The 27,483-nt window shown below is 41.2% G+C and overlaps 1 protein-coding gene across 1 annotated transcript; it reads left to right on the top strand.

Annotated features, from left to right (window-relative positions):
- Positions 1-270: 270 nt before the first annotated feature.
- On the top strand, positions 271-26,430 carry LOC141757570 (AP2-associated protein kinase 1-like). Its single transcript, XM_074618138.1, has 20 exons — positions 271-1,286; positions 2,578-2,696; positions 4,741-4,849; positions 5,038-5,180; positions 5,723-5,844; positions 6,222-6,303; positions 6,785-6,917; positions 7,061-7,164; positions 7,490-7,572; positions 7,736-7,896; positions 8,928-9,049; positions 9,184-9,546; positions 10,303-10,448; positions 10,556-10,788; positions 10,875-10,964; positions 13,727-13,822; positions 14,131-14,238; positions 14,439-14,609; positions 16,948-17,055; positions 23,869-26,430. Exons 1-20 carry the CDS (start codon positions 1,124-1,126, stop codon positions 24,552-24,554), a joined length of 3,342 nt encoding a protein of 1,113 aa, XP_074474239.1. The 5' UTR covers positions 271-1,123; the 3' UTR covers positions 24,555-26,430.
- Positions 26,431-27,483: the final 1,053 nt, after the last annotated feature.

Raw genomic sequence — 27,483 nt, 5'->3', positions numbered from 1 at the left:
TTGTTTTAACAGAAACTGCCACCACAGTAAATAACACTTTAATATTTTTTTAAATATTTTTTTCAATGATGTTGTTTAAAAGGTCTTTTTTATTTCTTTCAAACAGAAGTTGAAAGATATAGATTTATTTTGGATTTCATTTTTAAATTAAAAAACCTTCTTGAATACGGGGCTGAGCGATAGGACTTGAACGCAGCATTATGACCACATTACGTCAAAGGGGGAGGGGCGTGGAAGGCTGCAACTGCGCTCTGAACTACATTACCCACAATTCCGTCCGCGCGTCAACAGCAACAGCTAGGATGTTGCGATATCTGCTGGCAGCCAAAGATTGCTGTGGTTGCAGAGATTAGGCTGCTGGGCTGAAACCTCTATACTGTTTTAGTAGATGTCAGATTATCCTCCGCAGCTCCAGGTGCGACAGACAGACAGACGGGAGGTTTTTCTGTCGTCTTGTTATTGATGAAAAGGCTTCATCGAGGCTAATGCGTTAGCTTAACCCAAAAGAAATCTCAGTTTAATGTAATGTTAGTTAAATAGCTCGACGGTTCAGCTATGTGCCATCTAACCGCGGCTTCTCTGCACTGAGGATGGAAAGACTGTTTCTGGTGACGCTACAAGACACATTACACGTCGGACACATCGCACTGGAAGACATTATCTTCAGAGGATAACCTGGATAACCTTAACACGAAATGTCATAGCGCGTTAAGTAGCTAGCACTGAGCTAGCTCGCTCTGTAATGGCTGGAAGACGAGATGGAGAAGGACCTCATGTTATCATCAGCAGCAGCAGCAGCAGCAGCCCTGAACACCTGGAACAGCTGGATGGATAGCTAAAGAAAAATACTTTCTCCTGGAGATGATGCTTTAGCCTCCTGGGTGGTGTAATTCACTTACATAACAGCTATCTAGCTATATCACCAACTGGCCACCAGAAATCTGGGTTGTCTCCACATCATAAGTGACAAAGAGGCATCACTGCAAATAGACTTCGTTAGGTTTTTACAATCTGACCTGCATTATCTATCTATAAACAAGCAACCTCATCTGTGTGTGTGTGTGTGTGTGTGATTGAAGCCACAAATCTCCCCTCCCTCCTGTCTGTCATTTATTCTGACAACATGAGGAAGTTCTTTGATTCTCGTCGTGAGTTGGTGAACTCTGGGCCTGGTTCTGGAGGAGGTGGCAGCAGCTCTGGGTCCAGCCATGCAGGAGGAAATTTCATTGGCAGAGCCTTCACTGTCGGGCGCCACCAAGTCACTGTTGAGGAGATAATTGCTGAAGGTGAGAAGAAGAAGGGGTTTGCACTGGGCCGAATGATGTCATTTGTTTGTTTTCTTTTTATATTTTCATGCATGAAGCTTAGATGTGTTTCCTTTCAAGCCCAAATGCACCAGTCACATGACAGAGACAGAGGGATGTAACCTTATGCCATCCCCACAGGAGTGATGCAGCTTTTGCATCTTATGTATCCTGGATACATAAATGCAAAAAAAAGAAAAAAGAAAGAGGCCTGCTGCTTTCGCTCAGCTGACTAATACAACAGTGTCCTGTCAGATGTTTTGTGATTCAGAAGTGTGATTCAAGGAGATGGAGACCTACCTGGTGCCGGGACAGTTAAAGCAGTAATATGATCCCTTTTTTTAAAAAGAATAAATGAAGGGTTAGTGTACAGTGCAAGCTGTGTAGATCACACAGGATTGTTTGCTAGTACTGATGCTGAAGTGGAGGCCTGTACTTGACCAAAACAACATAATCGTATTCATCATTTTGAATACAACCTTTTAGTTATTCTTATATTTCTATTTGTAGTGTTTTAAATAACACTTTCTCTGAACTTCATGTGAGCCAACAGTACTTGGTAGTTTTTGTACATGCTAATGCAAGTACAGCATAAAGATTAAATTGAGAGAAGTGATGTACTGCGACTATCGTCAAACTCAGACATTCCTTAACTCTATTGACTTTTGATTGAACATAAGCTACTAGTCTTAACCACATAGGCTGTGGTTACTACATCTCCCTTACAGTATTATTAGTATCGATGCAAACCCTCAGCCTGAACCTGCGTCCATGTTCGTAGGTATCTCTTGCAGATTTATAGTGCTGCCGTGCCACACAATACCATCTCACTCGTGTCAAGTTGAGGATGCAGCATAAGCCGCAATGTCTGCCTGAAAATTGATGACTCTGTCACAACCAAACTCGGCAAAGTGAATTTGTGGTCTGAGCTGTACCAGATGGTTAGGCCTCAATGTAGGCCTCGACGTAAACCCTGCAGCGATGACATGACTAATACATAACGCTATAAGGCTGCACCATTTGGTCCCGATTGTCCGGATTGATGTAAGGCTACATGGACACAGATTGCAACAGTTGTGGAAGTAATTGGGTGTAAAAAAATTAGCATGTCGGCTACATTTCCAAAACCACGATGCACTAAGAAAACTTGTGAGAGTCTTATGCATATTTTATTGATTGTAGTGAAATCTGGTAATGATCTTCTAATGTGTGTATTATGTGTCTATCATCTCTTTGAGGACTGACGGTTTCCTCTCTTTCTCAATCCTTGCAGGTGGCTTTGCAATTGTGTTCCTCGTGCGAACAAATCAAGGGGTGCGTTGCGCCCTGAAGAGGATGTATGTCAACAATGAGCATGATCTGCAGGTGTGCAAATGCGAGATTCAAATAATGGTGAGTTGCTGAGATAAAATATTTCTGCTTGTTCTCACACTGAGCTTGTGTGTTTGTTTTTTTTTGTTGTTTCTATGGGGGTGGAAAGCAACTACAAAACAAAGTGAAACTCATTGTGCCTAAAATTTCCCAAGAAATCCACACATGCAAGCTCTCGATTATTCTGTCAAGAATGACTAACAACATGTGCTGAGTTGGGTTCACATACAGCCTGCAGCAGGGCGGTTTGGATTGCTGTACTGTATTTATTCATCTGGTTCTTGGTGTGCTTTGTTTTTGTTTTCTTAGTATTGTCTTGCATGTTCTGCTCTCCCCCCTGAGGTGTATTGTTGAATGAGTTGCAGTGGTGATTTGTATGAACACCAACTCTTAGGGACCATCGAGTTCATGATGACATGTTGTGTTTTTAAGCATTCATTGTTGAGATTGGTAAAACGCTCTGAAGTTCTTTGTACAAATGCTGTCTGAAAAGCTGAATGTGTCCCTGCTTTAAATTTAATGTACATGAGGATCGTATGCTGGTAAAAAAGGAAGACTATCTCTGCATTGCCTGACCTCTTGACCTGGTAAAAATGCCAGAGCCAGGACTGTGATTTATTTAGTGCATAAGTGTCATGTAAGCAACGGTAGCCTACCACAAAATGTAAATATTCTATCAGCAGTCTTGAAGAGTTATTTCCTAATTTTAAAGCATTTTTTGTTGTAGCTGGACATTCAGTGAGTTCACAGACAGAGTTTGTTCTTTTCTGTCTGAAGGACCGCTCAGGAAGGAAGGAAGGAAGTAATGGAAGCAAATTACAAAAAATGGCTGATTGTATAAGCATTCAACAGAATACAACTTAGGTCTAGGGCTGACCCGAATGCTTTGAAGCTTTGAATCTTTGACCGTTGCCATGGTATTCAACCTCCAAATCACTATTCAAAGGTTCCGTTTTTAAAATTAATTTGATAGATGGATAGATGGATAGATAGATGGATGGATAGATAGATGGATAGATAGATGGATGGATAGATAGATGGATAGATAGATAGATAGATAGATGGATGGATAGATAGATGGATAGATAGATAGATAGATAGATAGATAGATGGATGGATATACTTTAGCATGTAATAATAATGTATGTGCCCATGAAGTAAGGAAGAAACCCACAACATAATTCATTATTCATATTCAACATGAATTATTCTAAGTTATTCTCAGATGGATATCGCTGTTTGTTATGTGTAGAGGTTCGGTGCGTGCACAGTAGTGCGGCAGCGGCACTGTCCCGGGACAGCACACGGGAGATGGAGGCCGACAGACAGAAGAACATGTCGGCCTGCTGCGGTGCTCCGCTGAGCTTCGAATACCTTCGAATATTTCTCGCCGAAGCTTCGAAGCCCAACAAATGGTGTTCGGGACAGCTCTACGTAGAGGTCTTAGTTTTGCTTTTGGAACCAACACAAACTGACTTAAAATTAGGTTTAAAGATGTCTGGTGTCATTCTCCTTCATCTCATCATGCCATGTTTTGTTTACCTCTCAGTCTCCGTCTCATTATGTCTCTCTCTCTCTCTCTCTCGCTCGCTCACTCGCTCTCTTACACACACACACACATACACACACACACACACACACACACACACACACACTCACAGACAGACAGACAGACAGACAGACAGACAGTGCTTCACCTCAGCTGCAGTACTTGACATTTTTCATTACCTAATAGGTCCCTGATTTCAGCTCTCCATTGCAGCTCCCTCTGCAGGCGATGGCCTCACACTGCATCACAAAACACTGACCAGATGAAATTAAAAGGGTTATTATGGTATTAAACTTCTTTATATAATATGGGAAAAAAATGTTGTGGGTTGCAAATCAGGTTGTCACCTCTGTGGCATCTTTTCTGAATGTAGAAAATCAAGTCATTATGAAATGCTTCCATTCACTTTACCGGTCGCGTTGTTGTATGTGCACACTATGCAACAGCTTAGCAGTAGTTGTGCTTACTGAGCATCGGTTTGTTAATGCTCTCGAATGTGTGCTTGTGTTCTTGCAGAAAGACCTTGTCGGTCACAAGAATATTGTTGGTTATCTGGACTCCAGTATCACAGCTATGGGATCAAGGGATGTATGGGAGGTTCTCATACTTATGGACTACTGCAAGGGTGAGTGCTGAAAGGGAAGTGTGTTGCGGCTGCACTGAATGAGTTTGCGTAGCAGTTTTCAGAATGATTTGAACAATATCAGTGTTTTAAAGGAATAACACACGCAAGTTAAGGTTTAATCATACACCAGTGAGGCTATTTTCCCCTTGTTGTTTGTTCAGCTGAATCAATTTTCTATTGTTTTGCAGGGGGACAGGTGGTCAATTTGATGAATCAGAGGCTGCAGACCGGCTTCACCGAGGCCGAGGTGCTGCAGATCTTCTGTGACACCTGCGATGCCGTCTCTCGCCTGCACCAGCGCAAGACACCCATCATCCACAGAGACCTTAAGGTGACACGTTTTCTCCTGCGTAATGCTCTGCTGCTCTGCAGTCTATCGGACGGGACGAGCGGCTCATTCTGCGTTAACTCAGGGGGCAACACCTACTGTGGATCACCACGCTTGTGTGTTTGAAGAGTCATGATTGATATGTTTGTGTGAGCTGAAGCTGAGTTTAATTATGGATAGCTCTAATAGGAGGGGAGATTGTCAGTTGTCAAAATACTTCAAATGCCTCTCCATTTCTGCAGAGCGCAGTCAACTGCAGTGTGGCTGTCGCATAGATTGGAAGTCACTGTCACTCAATAGATTTAATCCATATGGAAACATTTTATTGCAGTGCAGATTTTTGACTCTGACTTAAAGCTGCATGTCATAATGTGAAGGAGGCCTCACCTCGAGTGTTCATGATTATCTCAAGTGTACATGTTGCAGGAGGCATGAAACTCCCATGTTTGATTTAACAGAATGGTGTCAATCACTGCGTCGCCTCCTTTCATGTTGCTCTCCGACGCGACTGTGTGCGAGTGTCATCTCTTTTTATATACCTACAGGTGGAGAACATCCTCCTGCACGACAAGGGACATTATGTGCTGTGTGACTTCGGCAGCGCCACTAACAAGTTCCAGAGCCCGCAGACTGAAGGAGTGGCTACTGTGGAGGAAGAGATCAAAAAGTGTGTACCCCCTTTTTTTCGTCTGCTTTGGCGATATTTGCCGCCCTCATTCATTAACACTCCTTGTAGCTATGGCTGCACAGAAAACTGTCAGCAGGTTTTCATTCATGAGCAGCTTTGTTGTCATTTTATAGACTAATTGGATTTTTCACCTCCTCCTCATATGGCTCCGCACAGCACTGACGTGTGCGCAAAACAGGCTTTGTTTGATGCAAAAATGTAATAAGTCACTACTTTCATTAGCATTTGATGTGCATCTATGAGCACACAATACTGCGTAGGCTGTTTTTATTTCCCTGCCATATTAAAAACTGGTAGTTTTCTTACTAATTTTGCTCCTGATTTATTCACACCAATTTATTCCCGTTTCCTTTCAGGTACACCACTTTATCATATCGTGCCCCTGAGATGGTGAACCTCTACAATAACAAGATAATCACCACAAAAGCAGATGTCTGGGTGAGTGAGGAGGAAGACGAGACTTCTCTGATGATCATGATATCATACTGAATATAGCTGGTAAAACTAAACACCATAGCCTCCATTGATGTAACACATGATCAAAGTATTGATTATGAAACTAATACCGATCTTTTATGGTTGCTGTTTTTATGGTTCTGATTTATAGTAGATATGATGGCCCATGAGTAATAAAACCAATAGAAAAAATATTAAACCTGTAGGCTTGTTAAGTAGCAGATGTTTAGTGATTGTTTGTTCTTTATAAAAAACAAACAATCCTCTTCTCTTCTCTCCTCTTCTCTTCTTCTTCTTCTCCTTTCCTCTTCTGTTGTCTCCTCTTCTTCCTCTCCTTTCTTCTTCTCTTTTCTTCTCTTCTCTTATCCTCTCTTCTCTTCTTCCTCTTCCCTCCTCTCCTCTCCTCCTGTGTTTCTTTGTGCTTGGTGTGACGGTGGGTCTTACATGTGATTGTCTTCTCCAGGCGCTGGGCTGTTTGCTGTACAAAGTGTGCTTCTTCACTCTGCCCTTTGGTGAAAGCCAGGTGGCCATCTGTGATGGCACTTTCACCATTCCAGACAACTCCCGCTACTCTTATGATCTTCACTGCCTCATTCGTTAGTCTTTCTTAAACACTAATTCATGTTTTCAACAACATCTAATTCAGTTTTTACAAAAGGCATGCATTTTTGGCTTAAGTGTGAGTATCTGCTTACTGACTTTCAAAACTCTCTTGGTTCTATGTTGGTGTTTTTTTCAGGGTACATGCTGGAGCCAGACCCAGAGAAAAGACCAGATATCTACCAGGTGTCCTTCCTTGCTTTTAAACTAGCTCAGCGGACCTGCCCTGTTCAGAATGTGAAGGTCAGTCTCTCTCAGCACCAGCGTCAGCTGAAACATTTGGAAATGCTCGGCTTTCTCTCATCAGGAATTGATTTTCATGTCGTATTCAGTGGAATCGGCTGTGGGCTGGCTGCCTCGCCAACCAGTTGTCACACTGTGGGAGGATAATCTGCACCAATTCATCAGTTGTAAACAGTAGAAAAAACGCTTGTTAGCACTGATGATGTTCTTCATTATTGCTACCAACTGCCACAATCAGGAAGTTTGCTTTGTCAAATTGTGTCTGTACTGTTGTCATTGAGTCTGCTGCCTCTAAAGATTTTGCATTTTTCTTTCTATTATCCAGAATTCTCAGATTCCTTCTAAACTTCCTGAGCCAATCAAAGCGAGCGAGGCTGCAGCAGCAAAGAAGAACCAGGCTAAATCCAGGCAAGCATGACCTGCTTACATTGTGTCACCATTAAAGCTGTAGTAACACAACATTTTGTGGAAGTAATTAGGGTACAGTCAGTATCCTGATACTCATTAAATAATTATGTTAACACTATTTGCCGTGATTAACAAGAAGGCCAACATGCTCTCTTGTTGCCAGACTGACGGATCCAGTTCCCACCACTGAAACCTCCATCACCCCTCGCCAGAGGCCCAAAGCAGCCCATACTCAGCCCGCGGCTGGCATCTTACCCATCCAGCCTGCTGCTCTCACCCCTCGCAAGCGGGCTAATCTCCCCGGTGGTGCAGCTCAGCCTGTGGGTACGTACGGTACTCCGTCCTTATTCTCCTCTCCATCACAGGAAAAAAGAAACTGAGCTTTTGAATAAAGATGTACATAAAAACAGGAATGCCTCTAATCCTTTGTGCACATGTTGAATACCGCAATTCTCTACAGGAGCAGATCAAGTATGCAGGTTAAGGCTCAAGCAAATTAAAGCAATCTAACCACCGGTCCAAAGTGATTGTTTAATGATTTTTACACACTCTGATACGCTGCTTCAGTTGATATCAGTTTTGTACCTGTTGCGAATCACTTTCATGTCTTTTATCAGCATTTAACAGATTATAATCCCATCAAAGGCTCTGATAAACCTGTTTATGTTGCTTGATTTTTACATTGTCACACCTCTGTATGAGTGTTAAAGAGACTGTTTGGGTGTTTTTTCCATAGCAGGTGTATTACTTACAGTAGATGACAGCCGGCGTGCCCCCAGCATCAAGAAAGAGACAGGAGCACTGGAGCAAAGCCATACGGTGCTGTGGACGGGGACGGCAGAAAAACTTATTTTGGCCACCTAAAAGAAAGGCTCACCTAAAAAAATGTATATCCCTTTAACTGTACGCTATATTAAGAATATTTTCACCGCCTTATCTTGCAGTCAGACAGCCCTTTCCTTCTCCTTTTCAACAGGGAATTGAACTAAAAGTGAAACATATCTATGCTCACTCCAAAGCCAGCAGGCTCAGATGACAAAAACAGTATAGATACGTTTCACTTTCAGTTCAGTTCCTCATCGGAAAATATTCTAAATATAGCGTACACTTACACGGATATCAATTTTTTAGGTGAGCCTTTCTTTTAGATGGCTAAAATACATCTTTCTGCTGTCCCGTCCACATCACTGTATTGCTTTGCTCCGGTGTCCGTCATCTACTGTAAGTAATACACCTACTATGGATAAGTACCTCATACAGCCCCTCTTCAAAACACCGTAACTATCACTTTAAGATTAAATGTTTCCATGCTGTTGAGTAATTCCTAGTCGTTGCTCTCTTTAACATCCCCACAGGAGTCAGCTTGAACCTCTCTCAGCCTGCTGCAGCTCTGCAGTCACAGAAGGCACAGACTTCAGTTCTGCCACTCATCCAGTCACAAAACAATTCAAGTCAGGCTGTGGCTCCACAGAAGCAGGTACATACTGACAACAAAACACATCTTTCTATACAAAAATGTGCAAAAAAAAAGGATAAAGACAGAAGCAAACTCTGTATTTAATTGAGACGGTTTGTAATCTTTGAGTGACAACATATATCTTTGTGTAACAGCCAGTGCAGCCAGCCGCAGCTACAGGAGCAGAGACTACAACAGCAGCAGCAGCAGCAGTCGTGTCACCAGTGACAAAGGCTGACGTCCAACCACAAGCACAGCCAGTGGTCCAGCAACAGACCACACCTCCCTCCGTGGTCGGCGCCACCTCCCAGCAGGCAGCTCAGACGCCATCGAGCCCGGCACCACCTCAACGCCCGGCTCGACGCAAGCAGGCTCAGCAGCCGGCGGCTCAGCCTTCACCCAGCAAACCGGCCTCCTGTCAGCCACCTGTATCTCAGCAGCAGCAGCAGATAATTCAGCCGTCAGCAGCCCCGGCTCAGCCCGCCTCCTCTGAGATCAGCCAAAAAGCAGCTGAGACGGTAAGTGGCCTTTCTGCTCGTCACCATCCAGCTTCAAACAGTGCCTGAGCGTCATCACTGCAGAGCTGTCAGAATGAATTACTTTTCCTTCCTTTTTATTTGACCGTCATTTTTTAAGTGACATGGCCTGGTGTTCTTTTCATCCGTCTATTGTTTCCATTTTTCCTTAGGTATGACTTTGAGAGAAAAAAGTTGAAAAGTCTTATAATATTATTTACTAACCCTGTTTGTTACGTTCTAAATCTGTCAATCATTTAGCTCCTTTTCTGTTTCTTTGGTCTGAGACTTTATGCCTCCAATAAATGTGACTATGAGTGAAAGGAAAACTTCATAACATGGCTTGTCGACACTAGGGCTGCCTCCTCCTAGTAGGTTAGTCGACTTATCGGTCGTTTAGATTTCTGTAATCGATAAGTCTTTTTTTATGCTTTTTTTTTTTCATGCTGAATGATTTATTTCCAAGAAAGTTATGAGCACATCTCTGGTAAACACAAGATTTCAAGTGGTGCTTTTGTGTGATTCTTTGTGGAGAAACTCAGTTTTACAGATTTGTTGATTAAATCAACTAATCAATTGGTCGACCAAATCGTTTGCGTGTTAGTCGACTATCTATTTCTTTGGTTGAGGACAGCCCTTGTCGACACATTTGTGTCTAACATTTAAACACCGTGAGACTTTCTGTGACTTGTGAGATCCTCTCTGGACTTTGTCTTGATCTCCCCGGTTTTGCTTTCCCTCCGTGCCCCTTCTGATCAGACTCCACTCGCTTCTCCAAAGACAACTGAAGAACGAGGCCATCAACGCACACCGAGTGACGCAACAGCGAGCAGCGTTGCTGGAGTTCCAGTGAGCGACTCCCCACAGCAGTCACAAGGAGTTAATGGAGACGCCGCCCTCAACCAGTAAGTTGCACAACATGTACTGGAATAAACTTGAAAAATAGTTCAAATTCAAGTCTTCTCCTCTTTGTTATATTTATGATATATATATATATTTTTTTTACCCGTAGATCACTTACGTCTCCACCAAGCACCGTCCAGCTTGTTGAGCTTGTTGAGCTTGTAGAGCTTGTAGAGCTTGTTGAGCTTGGTTTTGGTGATGCAGGTCAGGACCAGAACAAAGCTGGACCCACTGGCGATGCCACCAACACGCCCACACAGCCTGCATGGAACCCATTTGACGATGACCTCTTTTCCAACCTCACTGCAGAGGAATTCAAAACTGAGGACAAAATGCCTTCTGGTACTACATTTGTACAACTGTCTGCGTATGTGTTGTATTATTTTATGTTCTAAAATGTTAATAACTGTGCATTTCCTTTTTTCCAGACCTACCTTCAGAAATTGAGCCATCATCCTCAGAGGAGTTGATACCAGGCCTGCAGGCCTCAACTGTGGATAATACACCCCAAAATACTCGTATGTAACATTCTTTCTTTTAGATTCTACAGAATCAGTGTTTTTCTTCTCTTATTGCCTCTCCATGTACTCAGACCTATGAAACTCCACAGACCCTTTAGCAACATCATCACTAACTCACGCTGTCCCTGCAAACACAGTTCAGACTGACATAACACATTCTAAGATTTTTCATAAAAGCAAATACTGTATATCTGACAGCTACTTTCCTTCTAATGTCATGGTTCTGCCTCAAAACATGGTGTCTTTGGACTTCATTATTTAACTCATTATACAATAAAGGCAAGATTGAAAAGTGTGAGCTTGAAAAGCTGCTTTAAAGCTTGAAACACTTAATGAAAGCAGGCAACGAGGGGCTGGAACAGACAAATACACAATATGAATTTAATCTTGTTAAACTGTTTTTCATTTGACATGAATCATCATGTATCTTGGCAATCTAACGTCGGCAAACATTATGTAGCGTTCTGCACACATTCAACGGATAAAACACAAGAAAAATACACTTACCGGTTGATGGTTAACGGTTGACTCGTACTTGCTGTGTCTCCAGGATAAATGGACGGCACAGCGTCAGGCTTCAATATAAATTTCGTGGGACAACCCATCTTGTGTTGGGGTAAATTTATCGAACGGTGTTGTGGAAAATATCTACTGCATATGCAAGTTTTTTCTGGAAATTTAGCTGGGATACGATTTTTTTTTTTTAAATAAACTGCACCCATTTCTGTCTAATTTTCTGATCCTTTGGTAAAACATGCTGGCTCACCATTTCTCTTTTTTCAACTTTACAACTGAAAACATAACATGTCTCTGTCGTCCTTAGAAAATAGTACTTAAGTCCTGTTCAGACCTGGCATTAACATGCGTCCTGAGTGATCGGATCTCAAGTGGATGGCTTTAAGTACGTCTGTTCACACCTGACATTAGAATGCGTCTCCAGTGACCACTTGTGACCCGATCTCACTTCCCCGCTCTATATGCAAAATAAACACGTAGTAAACACAGGGCTAATACAGCAAACATTGTGATGTTGATATGTCCTACATATTTTTGGATTTGTGTACATTTTATTAACATCAAAATATAAGGTTATTGTACGGGCGGTCCCCGGGGACATCCATTCCAACGGCACCGCTGTCTTATACAGAGCTTCAGAGAGCCAGGAATGAGAGAAAGCAGGCGGGCGTCAGCTCCGTGCAAAGTACCGGAACAAAAACACCGACACGTCTCTGACAGTATGATAATAATACACTTCGCGTCCCTAGTCTGATAGTCTGTAGATATGTAGCCTACAGATAAGATATATTTTAATAAAATACAGTTGTACCGACAGGATACAGTAGAGCACAGAAGCCGTTTCCATGCCTCGAGGCAGATAAGCGCTCGCGTCTGCCCGTCTCTTCACATGAGGAACGCAGAGACCCCCTGGATCCCAGCGGGACGTCAGTTGAGTAGGCGGTCCTTAATGTGGCCCAGGACACATTCACGTACACACTGCTAAAAGAATGTGGTCACATGTGGCCCAGACCACCTCTGAATGTGGTCTGAGTGATCGGATCTCAATGCGTCTTGAGTGCGTTCACACCTGTACTTAGAGCTGTCCACTTGTGATCCGATCACTGAGGACGTATGTTAATACCCGGTCTGAACAGGGCCACAGTTAGCTAGCTTGTAAAAATTCCGTCACATAGCAACACTTTGCTTCTCCTCTCTGACACCCCTCGTTTCACCTTAGCGTTAAGGATATGCAAAGCCTAACCGCAAACTGACGGGATTGGTTCTTTAGGTATGTGACGTATGAAAACATGGCTATCTGAGTCTTGTGTTTTGGAGAAACACTGCAGTTCCAAGGCAGAAATGCTCAGCCATTGGCGTTTAGTGCTTATTTCGCTCATGATATGTCTTGTAGCATATAAAAAACACAATATGGACATGATAACAAGCTTAAAAACTTTACAAACTTCCAAAAATTTGGGGACATGACCCCCCTCTGTCCACCACAGCCCACAGCTTGTTATAGCATTTCTTTGGCGAGGTAGCTCAGAATGAGATTTACTGTAAGGATATCTTGATAAGTCGTTCCCCACTTTAATACCTCACTGTTGTACTGATGCCACATAATGCATCGTACCGTACGGGTCTAAAGGAATGTAATGTAAACCTGTTAATGCACCTGCTCCATTAATCTGATAGCTTTAAGAAGCTTTCGAAAGCAAGCTGCCGATGTGCATCACATAAATAAAATAAAAGGTTTGGTCAGAATGAGAGAAATGCCAACATTTAAATGACATTACTGTAATGATGTTACTGTAAAGAGTTCTGATAGAGCTGCTGATGTGCTCAGCAAATATAGCCACTGATTTCTTTTTTATGTGTTTCCTTTAATGTGAAAGGAGAAATTGATTTGCTCATAAACGGTATTAGGTAGCACTGTTAGTCTCACACAGTCTAGAGACAGAGCTCATAGAGTTGCATTTGGTCTGTTGGAGTGATAACAAATGCACATACGGAATTGATGTTTATGTAGGCAAGTGAATACATTGGAAAACCGGATTTAAAGCACACATAGTCACTTTTTAATACCAGCTAGAGATGACAAACACACACTTGATTTTGTTGTAATTGGCAATGAAATACTTCAGCCAAGTTTGTATTGAAACACACCAACTGAAAGAATCAGCTTCCTCCCATAATGCATTTCTAGGCTAATTGTCCGGCTTCGTAATGTATTATAAATCTTTGCTGCTTCTTTTTCTTAGTTGAAAGACCAACAACACTCATTGATGTGGATTCAGGAGCCTCACTGTTGGTTGTTCCGGATCCTTTCGGTCTCCTCGAACTGTCAGATGCACCAGGTAAATATCTCTCTCCGTGGATCCATACTACACATATAGATAGTCTTCAATACCTGAAAAGAGCATGAGCTGATTGTCCTCATTTATCCTTAGTCAAATGAATAAATGATAATAATGAATAAATAATAGTATGGAAGTACATGATCTAAACATTAGGTACATCTGGCTCCAAATCAGACTGTATATTCATCTGTCTGTTTGCTATAGTGGCAGTATTTTTATTTGGGCCTCTTACATTTTTTCGCTACAGCTGATATTGTTATTGCTATTCTCAAGTACGTCTCCTTTATCGTCTCTTAATTCTTCAGAGAAACTGATTGAAGGACTCAAATCTCCAGACACAACTTCGCTCATGCTTCCCGACCTCTTGTCATTGTCTGATCCGTTCGGTGGCTCTGTGGAAGAGTCTGCAAAAGGTGGGTGTGTGTGTGTATTTTGTTTCTAAGAGCTAAAAAGATCTTCAAAGATTACAGCTTTGTAACTAGTAGAAGTAACCTCAGTCAGAGGGGTTAGTGCATGCATCTTAGTCATGTGTCCTTGTCCTCTTTGTACTAGAACCATTACTGAACTTGATCCTCTTTTCTGTCTACTGTTGGCTTCTCCTGATCCGCCCCAGACCCTCTGACCGCAGACGACTCTCTCCTGGGCTGCTCTCTGATCTCCGGTCCGTCCGCCCCTCCGGCAGCGAGCAGTGCCAACTCCTCCGTCTCTTCTGCTCCCACCTCCGCTGCCTCTGTTTTGGATGATTTCAGTCTGTTGACAGGGGACTGCACACAGCCTATCGCAGGTAAGCTGTAATCTTTTATGTAGGATGTGTTCACCACACTTAGCTCGCGAGGGCAAACACACCATAACCACGCCTACTTCGAAGACAGGAAGGGTATACCATTTCAAACCATTGGCGGAGCTTGAAATGCGTCATCTTTGTTAAAGAGTATCTTTAGTATTGCTCCCTCAGATTTTGGAACCTTGTTGAGGTTTTCTCAAAGAAATTCAAAAAAATATTCAGACTTCGCTCCTGCCATATTTTGGAAAAATTGCATCCAGCCCGTTTGGAATATAACTTGGATCGTAGGCCACCCAGGGGATCACTGAGTAGGGCTCCTTGGGCCCAAAGGATTTAGCCACCTTTAGCAAGCTAAGGAGGCAGGACAAGACGCATGTCCATGTTAGGAAGTTATACCGTAGAAGGAGACTTTAGCAGGAAAGCTAATGTGGGTTGTTGGTCAAACTCTGTGGCTTTTGTGTTGTGTAGCAGGCTGCTGTCTGGCTCAGTGGGACCGTCTGCTCTGCCTATGACAGGACGCTGACGTTACTGCATCATGCAAAGATTTAACTGTTCTGTATAGAAACTAATTCCCCATCTACATAGACATATACCTAACGGGATTCTGATGAATCAATGCAAAGAAAGGGGCGCCATCATGAAACCTTAAACTATTAAATATGAATTTCTCCCCCTTGATTTCAGATATTTTTTTTTCTAAAAGGATAACCCAGGACAAGTTATTTACAGAGCTGATATGCATGCTGTGGCAGGCATAATAATGCAATTTAATTTCAGGTGGACTTTAAGCTATTGTCAACACTAGAGGGCAGAACATCTCCAAAACAAACTTAGAGCAGAGAGCCTTCTTAAACTACATCAACTTCTTGTGCTGCTGATGTTAACATTGTCACAGTGCAATGTAGCGTTACATGACATTAACATTTTGTGCAGCAAGCTGGGTGTCAGCAGAAGTATTTCCACCTTCTGAACAAATTCATCTCGACAGACTGTTACATCATAACTTAATAAAGTTTCAACAATAATTAAGTAAATAAAATTCAAAACTGTAACTATTCATTATAATGGGTTTCCTGTGTACAATAGATCGATGGTCCCACTAAAAGCTGAAGTAGGCGAGATTGGAGCAAATATGATTTTAAAAAAAAGTAATTTTTATAAAACGGTCACTATATCCTGACAGTAGTACATGAAACAGGTAACCTGGAAAAAAGTCACGTGCCTCCGTGTCCTCAGGTGCTCCTAACGGCATCTGCAAGATTTCACAGACCGGAGGAAAACAAGCAGTAAGAGCTGACCTGAGATCTGCTGTCCAGCTGCCGTCTATGAGAGCCAGCTGTCAATCAGTCGTGAACTCCGACCAAACGGTTAAACTAGGCAGCGCTGATCAAATATGAATCAATATTATGTTACATTAATGCCGATTTCTTTCTCGCCTCAAATCTTTTCAGAATCATCTTGTAGTGCGCGGTTTAGCTGTAAAATGAGAAAGTCTGTGACCCAGCAGCCATGTCGAGATCAGGTTGAGATAGACTGAAGGAACGCCAAGTACCGGTCACATGTCTAGAGCACAGCCAATAGGAACGCTGTCTCTCTGAAATGACCTGTGATTGGTCAAAGTTTTCTGTCACGAGCTAGATTTTTTAAAGCCTGAAAACAGAGCCATGAGGAGGTGTAGAAGTTTATCTCTCAGAACACTTGAATTACAATATGCTGAAAGGTTATTATGGAATTTTTGCCCAATAATGCCAAACATATACTGCCTACTGCAGCTTTAAATGTCTGTTTCACATTAATAAAAAGTTGCTAAGTGCTTCTTTTGAATGGAATAATCTGTAAAACCACATTGTGTGTGCCACATTGAGAGCTCCACAGCTGTGGTTTAGTGGTTGCTTCTTGGCTGGTGAACGAAGGCATTTGTCTGTCGACGGTGCCAACCTCTGAATCACAGCCTGACTGTGTGCAGCAGCTGCATGATCCTAATTACTGCTGATCTCAACTCATAATGTCTTATCAAACAGGCGGAAACACCGGAGAGCTTCCGATTTGTTTTATGTCACCGCTGATTCTATGAAAATGTTGATCATGGTGATGAAGGTATTGAACCTTATTGTTGTTGGCCTTAACTTTATGTAAATGAAGCATCTACTCTACAATGCTCTATTAAAGAGGACCTATTATGCTTATTTTCAGGTGAATACTTGTATCTTGGGTTTATACTAAAACATGTTTACATGCTTTAATGTTCATAAAAACACATTACTTTTCTCATACTTACCTTTTTCTGACACAATTGGGCTTTCATATTTTTACGCTCACTTTCTTTTATCCTCTGCAGACTCGTCCCTCCTGATCTCAGACTTTGAGCCCCAGCAGGCCGCTGCAGACGTCGGCACAGAGGACGAGTTTGATCCTATTCCCGTCACAGGCCGAAAGAACTCCCAAGGTAGGTCTTTACATCCTCCACCAGGAAACACAGGTGGGTCAAGTTGGTTTTAGGATTAAAGACACAGAAATTGGCTGTTTTATTGGGTTTTCCTCAGTTGCATGCTGATTTGCTAAATAATGAATGAAATAGTCAAACCTACTAGGGATGGGGGGGGGGGAAATCGATTCACCTACTGTATGTATCGCGTTTTTTTTTGACGATTTTATAATGTCAGAATCGATATATTTGCTTCATTTGAGTCTATGTGGAGGTAGAAGGAAGTTACCGCTTTTATTGTTGTAGTCAGAGTAACGTGACGTCATATCCATACCGTATCCGTCAACCAAAACAAACCACAGCAAGCCGAAACGAGAAAGTAGAAAACGTTGGAGGGTCCGCGTGGATACGACCTGAACCCTCACATGTTAAACCCAAAGTGGTAAACACTACACATCCAGTAAAGTATGGAAACACTTTGGGTTTCACACATTGTCAGGAAAAGCAGAGCAAGACATCACGGCTAAAACTGCATGTTAACTCTGTCACAGAAAGGAGACGTTATCGAATTGCGGTAACGTGCGGTCAAGTCAGCCGCCAATCTCATCTCCGTGGTCGAATTGGCCGACGCTACAACTGTACAGCACCTATATACTGACATTAATGTTAAATGTATTCAAACGGAGCTGACCATGGATGTATAAAGAGAACGGAGCTGACAGGAGAGCTAGCGACGGACTTGGCGAAGTTAGTGCAAGTATACACGTGGGACTACGTCCAGTTTTCAAAATGAGATGTTAACAAAGGGAACTGTATATACAAAATACATATATGGAAATGAAATTGATAGATTGTATTCACCAGAAGAATAAAAATAATAAATAATGTCTGACAATGACTTGATTAATGTGACTTAGGACATGTCTGACTACATACATGCTGAAAATCAGACATTTTAATGTATAAATTTAGATATTTTTCAAATTAAAAGTCTCTAGAAGTGTATGATTCAACTTTTTCCCATGGTCTAGTGTTAAAAAAGTCGCAATAAATCATAATATCGAATCGCAATACTTGTAGAATTCGCAATACATATCGAATTGGTACCCAAGTACCGTGACCAAGTATTGGTGAATGGTCCTACTGATAACAGGATCAGGTGCCTGCACTATTTTTGCATCCTCAGAATGTTTTTAAACCAGTAGAGGTAAATGGGTAAACTCTGCCCTCTCTCTTTCTCTCTCTCTCTTTCTCTCTCCCTCCTTGACTGCTTTGTTTGCTTTCTGTGACTCCCGCTCCTCTGCTCCTCCCCCCCCACAACCCCCCTCTCTGTTTGCCTGTATTCGTCTCGTCCCCCCCGCCTCCTCCCCTCCTTGTCTCTCCGGCCAGTTTCAGGAGGCCACTCGCGCAGTAACAGTGGCGGCTCTGAATCCAGCCTGCCCAGCTTGGCCCGCTCCCTGCTGCTGGTGGATCAGCTCATCGACTTGTAGGCGCCCCCCCCCCGCCCCCCCCCCCCCCCCCCCAACCCCCCTTTGCCCCTCTCTGTAGAAGCTGTAACACTGGATTATAGACTGGCATAGCATAACGGCAATCAGCACTGTTGTCATAGCTAGCTCCCTGCACCCCCCTCGGCTGTCATCTCCATTTCTAGTTCCTACAGTAGAAAACGCCTTTCAGTGCTTCTTCATACCTGTCCTCTCCGCCGTATCAATCGCATCATCTGGCTTCTTTTCACCTCTCATCTCTCACCCTCTCACTCACATTTTTTCTCTTTGTTGTACACATCATGTATCGTCCATTTGGTTTTAAAGAGTGGCCAGAACACTAACATCATCCTTTTCTAAAGATTAACCGTTACATTCTCTCTGTCAATCAGGATATAGTATCGCTATCCAGTTTGTTTGAGCAATGTTGCATAATGTCTAATAGCAAAACAATAGAAGATCATTGTCGTAATGTACAATAGGCATAGTTATAAGTGGTCGTAGTTATTATCGTGCACAAGTGAAAATTGTCGTCGTTTGCCTTTTTTTAAATTCTCCTCCCCAGATTTATTTGCACATTTTAAAAGTAGAAACCATGGAAAAGTTAAATGATCAAGAGAGGTCAGTTTATTTCATCTATAAAAGGGAAACTTAGTCATGGAGACGATTTGCACAGTAGCATAAACGTGACCTCTGTCAGGGCCGTTGGATGGAATATCTTTAACAATTTAAAGCTGCTATAGATTAGATTAAAAATTACAATCTGGAAACAAAAAACGCCATAAACACCTTACTGAGTTATTGTGATGAAGAGAAGAGGAGTACACTAAACGTTTCCCTGATCAGTGAAGTGCCATCAAATAATCTGTGAATAAACTGCTGACTGGTGGAGAAAGTATATCAGCTAAACTCTAAATATAACTATAGAACAAAATAATGTCCAACAGACAAAACTGTACTTTTCAAACGAGGACCTCGTTCTCATTTGCTATTATCTTTCATTTTATCCTCGAGGCAAGCAATAGGTTGTTTTGGAATTTAAATGACGAATCGGGGTCATTTAACAGTGTTTATAGCGGTGTGCCATATCAATAAAAGATGCATGAAATCATGACAATGATTTGAATAATAAGCAGTAATAGGAAATAAAGTAGCTTTTATCTAGAGAGAGAGACCATTCATGACTATTCAGGTAACTTGTCGGCACTAACAGAAACTAATAATAAATGATAATATGGCATTTTAAAAAAAAAAGATTTTCACTCACTTGCACTTTTTCGTTTGAATATCAACACGAGCATTCATTCCACATTTGTGCAATCCTTCCTACATTCCTGCCATTTCCTAATTTATGTAAATAGATATCTGCAAACCCCTGCAGGCTCTTATCCAGACCATAGAATTGGTTCTTCTTCCCGTGTATATATTAAGTCATTTGTCATAAAGCTTTACTTGTGGAAAACATATTGCTTTACTTGTGAAATCTCATACATCCATCCATATATATATACATATATGCGATCGATATATGACTGAAAATGACATTGTTTTCCTGTTAATAAATGTTAATATGAATAGAGTGTTAGAGAATGAATGTAAGAAATAAATATTAGTCTATAATAAAAAAAAATATCTATGATTCTGACACCATAATCACTGAATAATATTGAAGAATACTCTATATAAATATTTCATTCCTCTTTGTGGAATTGTGTGTTGAGAAAGTTTTCTTTTCTTGGTTATATCTACTCAATTATTGTCAGTACATTCAAATGTATAGATGATAATCCTAGTCTTTGTTCAACCTGGAGATTAGGCTGAATCCCATGTCTTAATCCACCTCCTCTACCTTTTGTGAAAAGAACGTGAGCCTGTGTTCTGTTTGTTTACACGGACTGATGAAGGATTATATTTTTATTCAAAAACAGCTGACGGTTTTCTGGAAAAGTGGGAGCTTAACCTCTTGAGTCCTGTTTTCATTTCATTGCTAAACTAGAACTCTTTTCTGGAAAAATGTGTGCTTTGTAAAGCTTTGCTTTCGCTTTACCGGCTTTAGTGATCACAGAAACTCATATCAAAAAGCATGGCAGTGTTGTTGAATGTTCTGTTCATGTGTGTTGGTATACAGTGTTATGATAAGTATGTATGTGTGTGCGTGGAGTCAGAATTTGTTGGATGTGTTTTCCAGTAGCCTACTTGTGTTGTTGTTTGCTGCAAATATGGCGACGGTCACGTTGTCGTCAAAATCTCTTCTGAAAGCACAGCCCCCCCCCTCTAAATTCTCTCAGGAAGTGCGAGCTACATCTGAGAGTTGTATTGGCTTAACCGCTCCCCGGTCTCACTGTCCTCTGGAAGTAAGGACAAGTTGTCTGATAGGGTTTAATGTGTGAGGGGCTCTGTGTGAAAAGGTTGACATACAACACTCAGCATCAAGTCCAGGGTTTGAAAAAAATCAGCTCCAATCAGCAATATAAATGTTTCTGTAGGATCAAACTAAATGATTTGGCTTCTCGATGCATGATTACAGTGGGAAGACTGCCTCCATCTTTTCATTTGGTCATGTTAGAAAGTGATTTTGTGAGGTCTACTTAAAATAGTCCCTTCTTGAGGAGGCAGAGTAATTCAGAGATTCAACAGAAATAATCAGGATTTTATTTTTTTATTTTTTTGTTAATTGGTATTGAAGCATAACAAGGTATTGAATGATAACAAATTAGTCATATTGTTTAGGGCTGGGCAATATATTGATATTATATCGATAATGTGATATGCGACTAAGATATCGTCTTAGATTTTGTATATTGTAATATGGCATAAGTGTCGGGCTGTCCCGAACTACTGTACACACACGCACCTCTACACACAACAAACAGCGATATCCGTCTGAGAATAATTAATAATAATTAATGTTGTGGGATTATTCCTTATTTCATGGGCTATTTGGGGATTTAGACATTATAATTACATACTTGTGTATATATATATAACAAAAAACAAAGCATTCAAATACTGATTAGGATTACCATGGCAACGGTCCAACGGTCGGTATTTTCTTTGTTTTATTTATTTATCTCAGATATTATTGTCTAAATATTTTGTGAAAGTACCAACAGTCAACCCTACAATATCGTCGCAATATTGATAACGAGGTATTTGGTCAAAAATGATATGAATGATATTTGATTTTCCCCATATCGCCCAGCCGTAATGTGGTTTAATGCTGACAAAGTGCACAAATCTTAATGGGTTTCGACATGCTAGTTAGATATAGTCCTCTTGCATACTTGTAATATTGAATACAGTGTCTAGTTACCTTTTGAATGACTGAAGTAAAGGCAGCAGTATAAAATAAATCACCTCAAAACTGGATCTTAAAAATTCAGAATTTGAGAATAACGGTGCCAAAAGCACAATTAGTGACTGATTCACATGTTCTTTAATGATCATTGTATCATTTATGTCAATTTTATTAATTAACCCCCCGAGACTGAGAGTATTTTGAGTAGAACTCCTGATTTAAATTTTAGGATTTTATCTTTGAAATATATTTGCAGAAACTTAAAAGAGTGGCTGGTTTCAAACATCCGTCTCCCAGGTGTATTTACTGTAGGTGCTGCATGTGCAACTGAAGGTTTATGTTGTTTTCATCATCCTCTTTATGATCCTTCCTCTGAACAACTTGCAGTTACTGTTTGAACCTATGCAACTCCCGAGCTTTTCTCCCTGTAGCCCGCCAGTGTGCTGTTGTAACCGGTAAAGCCAAGCGGGTATTGAGATTAGTCCTCGATGTGAAACAGACGCCCCTCATTTTCTCTGTTGTTTTGCCAAAAATGAAAGCTGTCGATTTTATCTGATACTATTGAGTGTTTTTTTTGAGACGCCTCTCGTCTTTATGGCCCAAACCTGCGTCAGAGCTGTGGTATCGTGTGCTCCTTCTATTTTTGTGAGATAATTAAAGAATTATAAAGGGATGGCAAATAAAATACAAATGTGAATGTCAACGTGTTGAGTATTGATTGTAAGATTTCCTTTGTTGTGCAGAATATTGGTTGATGTAACTTAACAAATGTACGATGGACTACTTTGAACTACTTTTTGAAAATTACTGGGTTCATAATATTTTTACAGTAAAAGGAAAAAATGTCAGCATTTAAAAGTATATTCCACATTTATAACAGCTTTGCTTTAGACATAGTCTGATCTCACAGTCTGTTTACAAGCCTTGGGGAGTACTACTGTATATGTACGTAAAAAAAAAGCCTTTTCTGGCTCCAGAGGGAGCTGCACAAAGTTTTGTAAATCCTGATAAAGTCGGGCTGAAAAACTACAAGTTTGAATATGACAAAAATCTGGGGATGTGGAATTAGAAAGAACTGATCTTACCAGACCTCTGCAGACCGCTCCTCATCTCTGCTCAAAGCTAGCGGCTCTAGGCTACATTAGCCGCTACTAGCACAACACACCAAAGTCTCTGACCGAACTGTCTACGGTTTAAGTTGCATTGTGGGTAATGTAGGCACCAGGTTTTGTCGAGGAAGAAGACAATATCTCTGTTTCTACTGCATCAATTTTTATTCTTTTAGTTCCTAAACATTCCATTTTGAGTCTGACGATGTAACAGCAGTGCGACGCTAAATCGATGGAGTTCACCTTTAATTACTTCCCATCAGACTTGCAAGCAAAGATATCTGCACGAAGTACTTTGGGTGAGATAGTAAGGGCTTATAAAGGATTTGTTTATTTGTAGCATAATATAGTAGGGGAGATTTAAATGTGTAATGCACTAATCATTCTTATTGTGCTCAGTTAGCAGGTTTATTCTACTCAGGTAAGACCTTCATGCCCCATTGAAATGTCAATCCATTTCTCTTTCTTTTCACAATAACAAAAAAATCAATTTGGGATTTAATGCTTTTGTAGTAAATTAATGAAGCTGTTACAAAAAATCATATAGCGAATCTGTCAAGATGTCATAACTTGGCAAAAAGTATTCGATTCATTAAAGAAAGTTGATTTCATAAAAAAGACTAACTCATTTAATACATTGAATCACTTTTATTGAAATTGAGGATTTTGTTCGAGGTTTTCTAATTTCTTTAAATTTGATGATGTTGTGGGGGGCTCAGCTTTTCTTAGATGCAAGTAGGGGGGGCTTCAAGGAAAATAGGTTGGGAACCACTGAAGAAGTCTAAAAGCACATAAGTGAAGTATACAAATAACATTCTTTAACATTCCTTTCTGTGATGGTTGATATCATAGATAGCAAATATTATATCTTGCATAGATTGAGTTCAGCAAAGCTGTCATATATCTTCATATCTGAACTTTCTCCCTTCTTTTCCACACACAGACCTGCAGAGGGAGCTCAGCAGTAATGTACTGCGAGCTGCTCAGACTGTGGCTTCTGTGCAGCTCGCTGAGGAGAATCAAAGGATCCAGCAGAAGACTGCTGCATGTGTCTATAACAAACACATGTCGCCATCAGACGAGAGGAGCAAACAACACCGTGCAATACCAGCCGCTTCCACCGACCTGCCTTTCATACCTGTCGACCAAGTATCCCAGTTCCAGCCCCCAAACAGCCCGGTCACCTCTGATGTCTTCCAGCTGGCCCCTTTTAAAACGCCGGGAAAAGAAAGCACGATGGCATCCTCCTTTTCTACATCTCATAAACCTGCTGAGGCATCTGATGTTTTCCTCCAGGCGCCGTTTGGAAAGAGGCAGGAAACCACCGAAGCTGTTCCTACTAACAGTCACATATTTACATCTGGTACACAGCGGATTCGAACCAGCAAACAGTGTCACCTGGTCCCAGTATCAGCTCCTCCTGGTCCTCGGTCTCTTGGTGTTCGAGAGGCGCCTATGCTCCAGCAGCCGGTGACGGTGCACCGGGTCGTCTCCAGGATCGGTCAGCAGGCCGCCGTGGGTTCGGTAGCGGTGGGACCTCTGCATTCCTGGACCATCGGGGGAAGACCTCTGGATGACCCGTTCACTGCTGCACCTTTTCAACCAAGATGCTCTCAAGGGAAACCTTGATTATATAATCAAAATCAGAGCTTTCTTCTGTCAACTCAAGTAGAGTTCAGTCGCAGTATTACCCAAAATTCAAATGTAGCTTTACTTTTATTATTATTATTACTGCAGTATTAAAACAAGTAAAGTAATCTTTTACCTATTATTTACTTGTTTAAACTTAATGTTCTACCTCAGTCATGTGTTTCGCTTTCAGTCTGAGCATATCAGTGCATCATTTCAGCACTTAGTTAACAAACAGTGTGAACTTGGACTGAGAAGTTCTTATGATGAACGTGAAGGATTGGTCCTGGACTTAAAACTGAATTTAGGATATGAAAAAGGGTTTTGTTAAAGGCCCGATCTGTTTTTTTTAACCATGTTAATAACAGTTTTATTCAAGTAATGAATGAAAAACATTTGGTGTGTTTCATAATTGAAAATATGGGTCTGTTTTACTCCGACCTTTACAAAAGTTACTGTTTGCTGTAATATTTAACAGCATCGGAAAACGCTAACTTGGAGATGAAGTTTTCAGATTTAGTCTTTGTATTAAAAACATGTCAGTCAATTTGGCCAGCCGATTAGACTGTTATTAAGCTATTAAATAGGCGTTATCGGTCGCTATAGCCCCATAGATGTGGGTCAATAGGGGCCTACTACGCCTCCTACTTCACATGGTAGATCACAGAAGGAAAGAAAACGACGGCGACCGTAGTAGACAGTAGTTCGACCGTAGTAATGATGACAGGAGCAGAAGTGGAAGTCAGGCGCTGTAGTATAGACAGTTTTAAAACAACTATGTGTAGTTATCTTTGAGTTTGTTGTTATTTTAACCCAAAACACTGTTTTTCCCTAAACTTAACAAAGTGTTTTTATTTTGCCTAAACCTAAAGAAGTTGAAGTTTTATTGCCTAAACCTAAAGAAGTTGTAGTTTTATTGACTAAACCTAAAGAAGCCCATTTGTTTGAGTTCAAAACGTGACGTTTCATTCAGTTTTACAAGTTAGCAGGCCTCTAATGACCCACATCTATGGTGCTTATAGCGACGGATAACGCCTACTTAATGGCCTGACAACAGTCGAATCAGGGGATTTGGCAGTGATTGCAGGTTCGAGCCCTTTCTAGTTTCTTACCCTTTTGTTTGGATTGAGATTACGGTTTGTGCCTTTAATACCAGTTGTGTTATTGTTCCAAAATGGTTGCAGGTAAGTGCTGCAAAAGATACCTGAATATTCTGCTCAAGCCAAAGAAATCATGGGAGATTAAATGTAATAGTGTGAAACATTTTTTCACACAGTTGAAGGACAAAAAATATTCATGCAGTTATTACTTTCATATTTACGGTGAAAGCACTGTTTAACTCTATAAAGATTTTAAGAAAAGTTACGCAAAATCCCAAATGGCTGGTCACTAGAGAGCTGTACTGGACTTTAATGATTTCAAGCTCAATTTACCTACTTTACTGCTTAGTAATTGTTCGCAGGTTGGTGCTGCCATTTTCCAACAAACTGCACCAGTGTTAATGGACCTTTTAGAGTTCTCTTGAAAGGTATTTTATATTTATTTGGTATTTTAAATGAAACATATCATGTCTGTGGTTCAAACTCACTGATGTCTTGCAGCATAAAGTGACAGGTCAGAAGGGATTCTCAAGAAAAAAAAACATCATCTCTACCGTGCCGACTTTTCAGTAAGTTTCTCTTAAAAGTGAAAAGATTTCTTTGATTGCTTCTAATTTTTGCTTCATACTTTGTCAAAGATGAGGACTTTTTGTAAACCGTGCTGCCTTACCATGCTTACAGTATACTTCTATATTATGTGGCTATTAATACTGGACATTAGGACATGTTGTCAGTGAAAACATTAAACTGATTATATTAAAGGTTTGTAAACATAATGGCATCCTTTCTACTTGTGCCTCATTGCCAACTTGTTTCATATTAGGGGATCCAGGCTTTTAACCCATTTGTGCCCAAAATATATTTAGTGTGATATAGGGGAAAAATACCACATTTATTCTGATTGGTTCAAAAGTCTTGACATTTGTTACGGACATACTTTGGGCAAGTATCTAACAGTACATCTTTTGAAATTTTTAGATCACATGAAAAATGACGAAAAACATTGTGTTTATTAAAGGGTCTGTTTGTAACTTTCAGAAATGCTTGTTAACAGCGACACCTGTGGCCGTTAAGTCAACGAAAGTCAGCGTCGGGCTCGTGCTTGCTCGCTCTAAATAGACATGAACGAGCATCGCTCAAAACAGTGAGGCGACACACGTCAGCTAAAACCACAATATCACTCTATATTTCACCTGCTTGGCAGTAATGTTAGCTGACCAGACGAAGGTCTCTCCATGAATCACTGCTGATCCTAGTATTGGCTTTTCCTGCTTCAGCCTCCGGGGCTGAAGCAGCGGGGCTGAAGCAGGAAGAGAAACGTTATTGTCTCCGACTGCGCCCGCAGGGAGACACCGGCACCCGGTTAGAGACGATAACGTAACTCGCTGCGGAGCCCCTTCACTTCACAAGACACGGAAAACCTCTGTTGGTCTGGAGGAGCTGCAGCATTTATTTATTCACTCACTAGATATTCTCAGAGCTAAACTAACTCTTCTGCAGTGTGGAGTGTGTGCGCATGCACGTGTAGAGGTGGAGCGAGGCAGCGAGAACGCGCGCGATGTGTGAGTGAAGGCAGGCAGGCAGAGGAGCAGAGACTCCAGCCACTTGCGAGCGCACGCACCGAGCGTGCACACGCGGGTGAGCATGGGATCCCGACCCGCTAGATTTGTAGATTTATACGTGTAAGAAGTTACAAACAGTCCCTTTAAAGGTTTTCCATATGATTTTTTTTAAACTGCATACTGTATGTGTGCACATATTTGATATTTAACTTGTTATGAGTTCATAGATACCAAATACTTGATTGTGCTCCTTGTAGTTTCTAAGAT

This window comes from Sebastes fasciatus, chromosome 19, assembly GCF_043250625.1.
Source record: "Sebastes fasciatus isolate fSebFas1 chromosome 19, fSebFas1.pri, whole genome shotgun sequence".
In the NCBI taxonomy this organism is placed as follows: Eukaryota; Metazoa; Chordata; class Actinopteri; order Perciformes; family Sebastidae; genus Sebastes; species Sebastes fasciatus.
The sequence above is the reverse complement of the archived record's forward strand: the minus strand, read 5'-3'. Positions and strand labels throughout refer to the sequence as shown.

What these genes read in the sequence shown, in the direction of transcription:
- LOC141757570 (XM_074618138.1), top strand. Translation starts at nt 1,124, where the DNA reads ATGAGGAAGTTCTTTGATTCTCGTCGTGAGTTGGTGAACTCTGGGCCT. An exon ending in TAATACACCCCAAAATACTC is followed by an intron (nt 10,965 to 13,726) that starts GTATGTAACATT and finishes TCTTTTTCTTAG; the next exon opens with TTGAAAGACCAACAACACTC. An exon ending in CGAACTGTCAGATGCACCAG is followed by an intron (nt 13,823 to 14,130) that starts GTAAATATCTCT and finishes TTAATTCTTCAG; the next exon opens with AGAAACTGATTGAAGGACTC.